The sequence below is a fragment of the Haliotis cracherodii genome, unplaced genomic scaffold (assembly GCF_022045235.1).
Source record: "Haliotis cracherodii isolate W230 unplaced genomic scaffold, xgHalCrac1.p SCAF_2, whole genome shotgun sequence".
Lineage (NCBI taxonomy): Eukaryota > Metazoa > Mollusca > Gastropoda > Lepetellida > Haliotidae > Haliotis > Haliotis cracherodii.
Window position 1 is genome coordinate 31,337,593 of NW_027266275.1, and position 12,566 is coordinate 31,350,158.

At 39.0% G+C, this 12,566-nt stretch overlaps 1 protein-coding gene across 1 annotated transcript; it reads right to left on the minus strand.

Moving 5' to 3' along the window:
• Nucleotides 1-276: 276 nt before the first annotated feature.
• Nucleotides 277-11,347, minus strand: LOC139467977 (tubulin polymerization-promoting protein homolog). The gene is made up of 4 exons (XM_071249601.1): nt 11,137-11,347; nt 2,857-3,072; nt 1,946-2,081; nt 277-1,020 (listed from the first exon to the last, which is right to left on the minus strand). The coding sequence occupies exons 2-4, from the start codon at nt 3,063-3,065 to the stop codon at nt 841-843; spliced, it is 525 nt and encodes a 174-aa protein (XP_071105702.1). The 5' UTR covers nt 3,066-3,072; nt 11,137-11,347; the 3' UTR covers nt 277-840.
• Between the last annotated feature and the right edge of the window lie 1,219 nt (nt 11,348-12,566).

Here is a 12,566-nt window from a genome sequence, read left to right on the forward strand (position 1 = left end):
ACGCTCATCTGTTCACGGACACCTGGTCTCGACGCTATTTGATAGTGATTCATAAACACATGCTCATTATATACATGTAGTCGGAATCGTACAATCGACCCTGCTTTATTCAGAGATTTATGTTGGATGTGGAAAGGGTTTTGTCTCTTATTTACATCGAGGTCAGCAATATACAGGCTATATCACGCCGGCCGGAAACTAATATAATCTCGGACGATAACCCAGTGTTATTTCACAGTCAATATTTTCTCTGTTAGATAAAAAACATACGACAGCTATCTTTTAGAATAACGTTTATTAAAACTTTGTATGCAAACTATTTAAATAATGTAACTACATAATGACACGTGACTGGAATACATAAAATGAATGGTACTATCACATGTTAGACGTCACCATGCATAGACTGCTCTGCGTCGGTGACATTCAAACCATGAATACTGTTATGAACCAGAGTGAAATATTGCGAAGTTTATCATATTGCGGTTGCTTACACTGTGCACATTAGGGTATGCCTGACAACTAAATTTTCACAAACTATTGATAATTTCTCAAAATTGATATTTCTTAATCTAACAGTTATCTCCATTTATATATTTTGCAAAAAGACTATTTTACACTTCCCTGATATTTAGAAAGCTTACAGCAGGTGATGTATATCAACACAACCCTTTGATAGATATAACGGTGCATGTTCATTGTTAAAGACCATACGTTGCCGTTACTAAAGATCCTACGAAGGGTTGAAACCACACACAGATCGCAGACTTCACATTGTGACGGCGGAGTTTATATGATGGTCGAGTGCTGGGTGGATGGACTAGACCGTCCCACGGGCACTCACTCCTTGTAGGTCCCCTCGTTTTTGTAGCCTCCAACGTAGCCGGTGTTTGATACCTCTTCCACCCTCCCACCCTTGCCCTTGCCCTTGCCTCCCTCATCGAACCGTTCCTTGTGCGCGCCTGTGTATTTGGATGTGTCTGTGAGTCTGCTTGTCACGTCATCCGTCTTCTTTGGGCCCTGGAAAGAAGAGTAAAAACTTGGTTGTATTGATCTCTGTAACCATAGGTTTATTGTTATCCCCGGAGACGTGGCTATCGTCACCATTCAGTTATTATCTCCGTCACTGCAGAGTTATTTACGTCCGTCACCATAAAGTGTTTTATATACGTTACTATAGAGATATTTATCTCCGTCACCATAGTTATTTATCTCTGTCACCACATAGTTATGTATCTCTGTCAACGTAGAGTTATTTATATCTGTCAGCATAGAGTTATTTATCTACGTCACCATAGAGTTATTTATCTCCGTCACCATAGTTATTTATCTCCGTCACCATAGTGTTTAAAATGTCACCATAGAGTTATTTATCTACGTCACCATAGAGTTATTTATCTCCCTCACCATAGTTATTTATCTCCCTCTCCATAGGGTGTTTTATATATCTCACCATAGAGTTATTTATCTACGTCACCATAGAGTTATATATCTCCGTCACTGTAGAGTTATTTATCTCCGTCACCATAGAGTGTTTTATATGGCACCATAGAGTTATTTATCTCTGTCACCATAGAGTTATTTATCTCTGTCAACGTAGAGTTATTTATATCTGTCACAATAGTGTTATTTATCTCCGTCACCATAGCGTGTTTTATATGGCACCATAGAGTGTTTTATCCCCGTCACCATAGAGTTATTTATCTCTGTCATTGTAGAGTTATCTATCTTATAACTGTCGCCATGGAGATAATTTGTTTTAATTTGGTCTGAAAAAAATAATTATCATTTAAGAAATTCTGAGGTTACTTCGTAAGTCTAGTAGAACACCGGAACATTTTAAATATTCAAAGAAAAGGGCAGTTTTGACTTCCCTCCGAATAATGTACAATACGACAAATAGCACAATGATCAGTTTCTTTCGCCCCTGAGTATAAGTGGTTACTTTGGCTTCCTTTTCTTGTTTGGCTTGTTCATCAGCAGCTAGTTTTTTGGCGATCTTCTCTGCCTCTTTCTCGTCACCTTTCGCCATTTTCAGGAAGAAATCTTTGGAGACAAATTTGGCCAATGTCAGTTTGCCCCTGTCAAAAGATCAAAGGTAATTTAATAATGGATCCTCCTTCAAAATAAAGAATCTTGGCCATGTTCTCACACGGTACCAGCACTTAGCCAGCACCATTCTAGAAGAGTACTTTGTTGTATATGGACACGAAAGGGATTTTAATTATCATTACGTTTGCACAAACGATCCAGAATTTTGAAAAAAGGGTTGGTTGGTTGGTTGGTTGGTTGTGTAACACCGCTTACAACGACCGTGCGATACCTGAGGCCCAGTAACTCGGCATTGTTGTATTCCCACACGGAATGAGAGTGAGTGTTTGTTTTGTTTGTTTGTTGTTTAACGCCGCACTCAGCAATATTCCAGCTATATGACGGTGGTCTGTAAATAATCGAGTCTGGACAAGACAATCCAGTGATTAAAATCATAATAATTTATGTCAGTTTCTGTATTATAACACAACGTTTCGGAGAATACTTTTAAACTCCTTTATCGGGAACCAAAAAATATTTTGAAAAATTATAGTACATTAAAAGACTGACAGTTTTCTGATGTTAAATCGGGTTATAACGAACTACGGTTATAACGAACTCCAAGGGACCACTTATTTTAGTTCGTTATAGCCGTAGTTCGTTATAACCGTAGTTCGTTAGAAGCATATACAGCATATATACAACAAATGGCCGGGGCTAAAAAATAAGTTCGTTATATCAGTCAGTTCGTTATAAGCGTGTTCGTTATAACCGTAGTTTACTGTATTAGATTGACCGATATATTTTGTGTATGTGTTTGCTTACCCTGTTGGCTTGGCGGCTGCGGCAAACGCACCGGTCTGGATATTATTGTACGCTGCTGTGGGGATGATTTTTTTTAAAGCTGAGAGTGTTGCTTTATCTCCGTCTCCTCCCGCCGCCGCGCCTGTCTTGACCCCACGCTTGAACGCTGCCTTGACCAGCCCGAGGTCAGCCCAGCATGACACGTCTCCTTCTACTGCAGCCTTCGCCATTGTAAATCTACAAGAGTGAATGAGTGGTTTGATATTGTATGGACATCACAGTCACCAATACACTGGCGGCAACAAGGAGAATAGAATAACGTCAAGTCGCTGCAATAAAAAATGTTGGGGTTTTTTTTATCATAGAAAGGGGACTAGAAAATTATTAATTTCCAGAAACTAAATCTGACGAAACGTAGAGTATATCTGCATGGGTTTGTAAGACTACTGTAAGTTTGAGAGCACCGAGCCTCACCATTGGGGTACTGTGATATGTTATCAGTCAAAAAAAAGATCCGTGAATAAAGATCCGGGTTGGGATTGGTCTTCAGTAACCCATGCTTGTTGCAATAGGCGATTAATGAGATCAGGTGGTCAGGCTCGCTGGCTTGGTTGATGAATGTCATCGTATCCCAGTCGTGTAAATTGATGCTCATGATGTCAATCACTAGATTGTCTGGCCGAGTCTCGATTATATTATAATGTTATAGGGCAGTGTATTTTATTGTTAAACAATGAATGTAACTGTATTACATTGTTTCTGTTGAAATTTGGTAGAAGCCCATTGCATTGTATTTGGACAATGATTAGTTGTCAGTAATGTTGTACTATTTAATGTAAGCAGTGGTGAGGAAGTTATCATTTTAGATGCGCGTGCCTGTCTTATCCCACATTTTATTTGACATGACATCAAGACCAGCTTTCGTGTGAGGATCATTCATCACCCCGGATTCTTAGCCAAGGCCTATTTCCACTGTCGCTGCCGGGTGAATATATTATTATCACTGACTTTTGCTATCATCACTGGCTTTTGTTATTTGATACTGACCACTGTCATCATATTATATATTGACATTGAACATTGTACTCCCACTCTATTGTGTACCGCCATTGTAATTGCTGTGCAGTACTTCGTATTGATCTGTACACCTAGGCCTTTTGTAATACATTTGTTGATTGAACACCATTTGGTGGTTTCAAACTAAATTCTTTAATTTATTTCGACACGTAACAACAATTACATTACCTTTAAATTATAATGACATCAAATTTACCTTTTTAAACTGTTTTACACCTCTAATGTGGAAAGAAAGTAATCAGAAACAGCATCACTTGTGTAATTTACACTAGCATTTGAATTTGACATTTTGAATTAGTGTAAAATTTTACTTCTTCAGAAAGCCTATCGGGTCCATGCAACACCGGAAGTTAACGAGCAAGTTTATTCACATGGTTTTTTTTATAATTCAACTTATATATGATTCAAATCAATATAAGGGCATTTCATCCAATAAATTGGATTAATTAATTGGTCAACGCAATTAAGGACCTATTATTTTTACATGGAAAATGAAGTGCGTTAAAGTGCTACACATGAAAACCTATTGAAGCGTTCGTACAATATCCGTGCGTGTCACAGCTAAATCTATTTTGCAGTGTGCACGGTCACCGCAGTAACATTCAACCCACGGTCTATGTATGGTACATTGATCGGGCCATAATTTTACTCTGCGTGATCAGATAGTTATGTTTCCCATGACAGCATTTGACTGAACGCGAGGACGGTGTTTTCAACCTTAGAAATGTAAGTCTACATCTGGAACCTCATTTCACTAGTTCTCAGAGTTTGCTGCTATTCCTGCTTGAGCAATACAAAATGTTTCTGCCCGTTTGGAATCGTGAATTCGAAGGCTGCTGTCTCATACATTAATGTGTGTATCTTAATTCCTACCCTTCATACGCCCATCTATTGCCATCATCACGGCTGTACCACAATATCCGTGTAGTATTTAGTGAGTGAGTATTGTTTTATGCCGCTATTAGCACTATTCCCGCAATATCAAGGCAGGGGTGGGGAGAGGGGCTATAAATGTGCTTCAGACATTGCATTGTACCCATGTATAGAATAGAACACGGGCTTTCGGCGTGACGGGCGAACGTTTTAACCACTATGCTACCCTCTCTCACATACCACCACCACGCCAAGACTTGTTGTTACCCTGCCTGGCGCTGAGCATTGAAGGGAGCAGACAAGGACTGGTTAAGGACAAGTCAGTAAACTGTGTCTCAGTGGTGTATCCAGGTTAAACTGGGGCACCGTATCTCAGTGGGTCAGCAAAATAAAAATGAGTAAGTGAATGGGTGTTGGAAACCAGTCGTTGATAGCATGATACGATGACGCAGAATCACACATCACTATCTGATCCCGTTCCACAAAGCTATCGTAACTACAATCAATCTTAGAGACTTACGTCGATTTTAAAATTGTCTCAGCTAAAGTTTAAACCGTTCCACAACGCGATCTTAGGGCGATTGTAACTTTACAAGTTCTTAAGTAGCCGATCTTAACAAAGATCGGAATCTTCAGCCATGAAGATATGAAAGTTTACCTTAGAGTGGCCTCCCTTGGTCATGTTTAGCAGACGACGCTTTCTTTTCACATCATAATAAAAGTCGCCATCTTTGTTGTTATGGTACAAAATATAAGATCGATCCTAAGTTGGTCCGGAGTAACGTAGCATTTTGATCTTAACTTACAACTCTCTTAGTTAAGATTGCTTTGTGGAACGGGCGGCTGATCGTAACAAAAAAAATTAGATCGCATACTTAGTGAGTTACAATCAACTTAGCCCTAAGATCGCTTTGTGGAACGGGGCCCTGGTTGTAGTCGACACTTACAACCGAACGACCATGCGATACCTGAGGCCCAGTAACTCGGCACTGTTGTATTCCCACACGGAATGAGAGTGAGTGTTTGTTTTGTTTGTTTGTTGTTAAACGCCGCACTCAGCAATATTCCAGCTGTATGACGGCGGTCTGTAAATAATCCAGTGATGTACCTCATGAGCATCGATCCGCATCACTGGGATCGATGACATGCATCAACCAAGTCAGCGAGCCTGACCACCCGATCCCATCAGTTGCCTCCTACGACAAGCGTAGAGTGAGTGACTGACTTACACGTTTGGTTAACGCTGTTTATTTCGTGGTATATCATGTCATCTTATGATACAGTCTCTAAGCGTTTCGCTCGGGTCGTTTGTAGAATGGGGCTCTGAGGTCAAAGGCGCCGATATTCTCTCTACAGAGATGCTTCCCTTACCTATGTCAGGATATAGATTTCTGATCACGATTAACATGTTGATCTTGCTGAAGTTGTAAAAGTCCACATGTGTCGTGAGGATGGGTTTTCCTCGTCGTTTCGTTGACGCGGTAATATGTCCGTTCAAAGCGGCATCAAACTCTACTCATTCACCCACTACAGGAATAGCGTTAGTACGTGCGGTCACGCTAACCTAGCAATACAATAGCCGAATGTATTCACAACTATGAGCCCGTCAAACAGTTGGAATAATCAATAGCATTATGGACAGTATAGCATACAGCAATGAATACCTAACAAGTGCGCGTTGTTTATGGCATACAACCCATTCGTCGAAACTTGTAACAACCAGTTCACAATCACAGCACTAAAGCGTGTAACAACCCAACTCTACCTTAACCCTTTTGGTGCCACGGGACCATATATGCTCCCTCACTTTTCACACTCGCATAGTGCCAGGGGACCATATATGGTCTCGGGAAAATGCCCCTTTTAAACTGTGAATTTTGATATTCAACACTGAGTGCGCTATGTCAAAACTATAACCATCATCACCCAAATCATCTTAGCTTTAACATCGTGTAACTCGTACTTTATACAGTGCTACGGATTGCGAAATATGGCGAGATTAGTAAAGTGGCTACCGCTCTTCTCGGCCTTTTTCTGCCATGTTTGAACACCAAGCGAATGACGGCGAATTTTGATTATGCACCCATGTCACATACACGTAAATATTTTCAGACAAAATCCTTGTTCATAAGAAAAAATATGACCTGAGTGATCAGAAAGACATATTTTTCCCAACTGTATACTTATTCACGTAAATACAATTCTGTTCACTCCTTATGAACAAGTTTATTTACACGTTTTGTATACTTTTATCGACTATCGGTAATGGCGGAATGGTCGGTACACATGAGAAAACGACAGTGTATATTTCCATTACATTTATGACGTACATTGAATGAATTTATAACCATCATCACCCTAATCATCTCAACTTTAATATCGTGTAACTCATATTTTATGCAGTGCTTCGGATTGCGAAATATGGCGAGATTAGTAATGTGGTTACCGCGCTTCTCGGTCTTTTTCTGCCATGTTTGAACACCAAGCGAAAGAAGGCAATGTTTATTATGCACCCATGTCACATACACGTAACTATTATTATATCAGACAGCCAATTTGAAAAAGAAATCTGATCGTGCTGATCAGAAATGATTTACTTGTCCCCACTGTACAGTTATTGGCGTAAGAGTACTAACGTTTAGTCGGCCACGGTAGTTTTTTGTTCCAAGTATTGCATATGTTTATCGACTGGGTGTCATGGCGATTTAGCACGGCGCTACATACCAACCGACAGTGCAGATTGTCTTCTTATTTATGATGCTGAATTACAGAAAATATTCAAATCAAAGATATGGAAAGATAGCTATAATCGTTAATATTAAGTTGGTATTGTGTATATTTATGGGCAGGAGGTTCATGATCAAAACCTAAACATTGAATGGCCAAGCCCGAAGTGATCGACAGGGCACGTTCGCCTCATATCTGTGCCGCGATTTCTTGTTTACAGGTTGTCCTACATACTTGCCCGTTCAGACAAATAACTGCTACTTTTTTCATATGAAATGACTAAGAGTCATGTGTGATTGCTCAAACTACCTGACCGTGTGAGTGACTTGCCCTAACTGTTTCACATTTTGTCGCAAATGGAGATTTCAGAAGTGTGGCCACGACATCTAACGTGAGTCGACGCCATATTGTAAACAAATTGTGTCAAGGTCGGTTCCACATGTGGTAGCTCAGGCCCAGTTTCTGTCGATGGTACACGCGATACAAACATAATGCAACTACTGAAAACATCAACATAACTTCTACAATGATGACATCAATACCTTTTTGTATTGGATTAACCGCTTATGGATACGCTGTGCTTTTAAGTTCAATTTCGATTTGTTTTTCCTCTCATTGAAACTGTGATAATGGCGGTGTGATTGGTTTGCTAAAATAGTATTTTCCATGAGTCTAATGTACATAGTACATGTTGTGATTGTAGAAGATAATTGATAACCAATTGTGTATGCATATATATCATCAAATACACATTACTAATCTCTTCAGAAAATGGAATATATTATAGCTCGTTTTCAAACATTCTGCTATGGATATTAGATCAAAAAATGATATTAGATTTACAAATTATTTATGTACACTGTACTCTCGATTAACGTATGATAATCTATTGGAAGTCTTCAACTCTTATTTGATATGTCATCTGAAATGTCAGCAATGAGTACAATTAATTTTATTTCGTTACAATCTGCAATTTTATTCAAATAGGCTAATAGACTGTCGGTGATTTCCCGCCGCTGTGAATTTGTCGTCTGGACAGGTGCGCGTGATTTGACCTCGCGTGTTGTGACGTGGATGACGTCACTTGAAACAGCTGATCTAATGTTGTGGTAATATAATGGATACACGTGGTTTCATTTTCCAAATAACAATATTCTCTTTGACTGAACTAGAAAGCATATCTAGTACATCACGATTGGAAAATGTCTACGGCGACCGAATAGAATATTTAGAATATTTGGCGCAGTTTTCTAATTTTGGTATGTTGACATGTGCTTTTCATATATGTTTGAAGGCTTAAATTGATATTCCAAAAAAATAATATGCATTTAGTTGAGTACAGTGAGAAAGCTGTCAAAATGGATCCAATATTAAACCACCTAGATTTTAAAATATTTTAGCTTCATCTATTGGAATCTCGAATGGTTCAATTTATAACATAAACAGTAAAAGTAATTAGATCTTCTCACAATATATAGATAATCAATTTCTGAAAGACAAAAAGTTTTTAGTGTAAATGTGACTTCGTTTTGATGTTTTATATAGTTATATGTATGTCTTTTTTCACTCTGCATTATCTAAATTACCAAATACTTCGACCAGTGACATATAGTAGTAATTAGATTCTACTTTGTTTTTTATCCTAGGTATGAAATAGATTTTCTTTTTAAATAAATATTTGTCTAAGAGCAAAATCAATACATTCTTGTGGGTTTTTTTCACCATTTTAATTTGTATATCTTCCCTCCAAGCTGTTGTTTAGCTAGGCCAAAATTAAGAAAAAAAAGGAAAGACATAATAAACCATTTTTATGTAAGATTTTGCTGGTTAAATTTTCGGAGTTCAATACCAAGAATATATTTTTCCTTTTATGACAAATAATTCCATTACTTTCATTGACCTACGATCATTATCTATTTCAAACTTTTCCTTCAGTAGAATGGGATGGAATGGGAAACTAGTGGAAATAAACTATCACGTATGTCCTTTAATGTACATGTACATACCTAGCTATAGGTGTAAATACACTTCTAAAGTCGTATTTATAAATCAAATGAATTAATGAAAGAAAAAGTGGTATTTCATGGACTGGCCATACAAGTATATTTTGAGCAAAGGTCTAAGTTAGGCAGCCAAGTGCGAAATACGAGCTGATACGAGGATGTATGTTTTCTGGTGTTCATAGTGAAACAATGACATATGGCGCCCGAGTTGCGAGTGATCGAAAATAGGTTTGTTGAATAGATTTGCTGCCCATGAAAACGTTTCAACAATTTTGATTGAATCTACATGTACTTACTCTTGGGTGGTATTACGTTAGTATAATCTTGTTAATTATTAAGAAATAACAATGATGCCCGATATTGAGCGATGTCAATTTGAGTATTGTCAGGGCTGTTTAGCGATCTTTCACATTTTGTCCTTTGAAAATGTACGATGTCAATTACCCGGAAGTTGATTTTATCACTAATAAAAGAGCACGGTCATTGAAACATACATGGACGTAACTGGGATTTCTTCACGATATACATTCCAAACTGTCATTCGTTTTGTGACATAATCTTTGAAACAGTCTGCGTATGAATTAATCACTACCACTTCCGTCAATTTTGTTTTGACGTCAAAAACACGCACAATTTCATCGGGTTTTTTTATCGGTAAATATAACTCACGGAAAATTCTCAGTGAATGTGTACTTCAACATAAATATCATATGTCTATCACTGTTAGGACATGTACTTGCCAATGATATGAATTATTGGTCATTTAGATTTCAAACAAGGGCGCTTACTTGACTTTGCTTGCCATATTCGGGAGCGTTCATATTACGATTAATGTGGAAAAGTAGGAAACTTATAATACCAGCACATTTATCAATGGCTGGGCAGTGCATAGATCTTTTGGATTTGGTGACTTTAGATACTGTTGGAAAGACAATCAACTCGAGTTGCATGTTATACAATTTGGTTACATTGTGTGAAGAAATAAAGACGTTGCAACACTTTTGATACAATGTATACGTTTTTGTAACCGCGACGTCAGCATAGTGCGGCACTGAGCGGTTTGCAGGCTGACTGACGTCCAGGCACCATGAGGGTTAATGCACTCTTGCTAAGACAGGCCTAAACAGGCCAAGTCGTCTCGACAATACAACTCTCCATGGTCAGTGAACAAGAAGAGTTAACGGTTCACTTATACAGCACGCAATTCGTACACGAGAATCCTTAGTACTTGACGTTAATCGATACTGTTATATACGCCGCTCTTCTTAATAGTCCAAAAGTCCCGTTAGAAAATCATTTATAACCGTAAACATCAATACTAGCCATGTAAACAACATATTACGTTTAAACCAGACAACATTTTACGTTGCTTTCTGTTTAATACGAGATAAGTGTAATGTTGAAGTCGTATTATCATTTACATTCGGCAATAGCTGAAATCGGTTCAAACCAAAATGGTCGTTCAAGGTTTCAGAAATGTCGCCTTCATTTTTCCGAAGAGACGCCATTTCATTACATCATATGCGTCAGTACACCGGCAGCTGTTGCACACTGCCGACTGTTGATTCGAAGCAGCCATATTGCTCAAATACATTTAGGTCTCATCTCTGTGATTACATACCTTATATCTGGAGTAGACCTTCCTCACACAATGAAATCCCGGGAATGAGAGATTGGACGGACAGATACAAACGGCACAAACACCCGACCCTGTAACCAACGTAAACAAGACGCCCCGCGGTTGCTGCTTGTACAGACCACGTGACGCGCGATCAGCAAGCCCCAATAAGATACTTCAGTCAATATCTGAGATATAAAGTCCTTACAAAACACACCCTTCAAAAGACTCCCCGATACATGCAGTCAACCTACATCCGTTAATAAGTTGTCAGGAATGTTTTGTCACCCAAGCTTACCGCTTGACTAGATTAAACCACTGCTTGAATACCGTGTCTGTGACTATCCTCATATTTGACGGTGGAGAGTAGTGTTTGACGAAACAGAAATATAGCTGAACACTTTCTTTGATACGATAAAAGCAGCACGACTGCCTTGTATTTGTACGGATAATCCATGTTTAAGTAACTAAACAAAACAATCCGTGACCTGTTTGTAAATGGCACATGACTCGGGTGTAGGCAAATATAGTGTGTGCCATTACTGGGGTATGAATGCCAGCGCCTATGCAACTTCCCTTATCAAAGATTTCTATTGGTGTGTAATACAGTTGAACCGTTTATTGATTATTGGTGATATACGGGCGGGTATGAGTGGTAGAATATTATATATTGCCCCAGGAACCATATGACAATTCACGATGCAGGTGCGACTGATATTCAGACTACCTTCATGTGTTAAAGCCAGTGGACCCATGAAGATCTGGGTTAGAATAGGTCTTCAGCAACCCATTCTTGTCGTTAAAAGCGACTATGCTTGTTGTAAGAGAAGACTAACGGGACCCGGTGGTCAGGCTCGCTGACTTGGTTGATGCATGTCATCGTATCCCAATTGCTCATGGTGTCAATCACTGGATTGTCTGGTCCAGACTCGATTAATTACAGACAGCAAAAAAATAAAGCTGGCGATTGCAATTGCTGTCTGATTAGCTGGATGAGTGAGTGAATATTGTTCACTGTTGCAGACAGAACCGGTCAGATTACGATCAGTCTGTTGCGTTAGCATATCGTGCTTACACTACTTAACACAGGCGCCACGGTGTGTATTGTTCTATCCAGAACACTTTTGTAGCGTTACCTTTGCCCGTAAGACTAAATTGACACCACAACGTTATACAAACTAACACATGAAGATCCGGGGGAGAATTGATCTTCAGCAACCCATGCTTGCCGTAAAAGGCGACTATGCTTTTCGTAAGAGGCGACTAACGGGATCGCGTGGTCAGGCTCGTTTACTTGGTTGATGCATTGAATCCCATTTGCGTGGATCGATACTCGTGATGTCATACACTGGGTTGTCTGGTCCAGACTTGATTAAATTCAGACCGCTGTCATATAGTTAGAATATTGCTGAGTTCGGTGCTAAACAACAAAC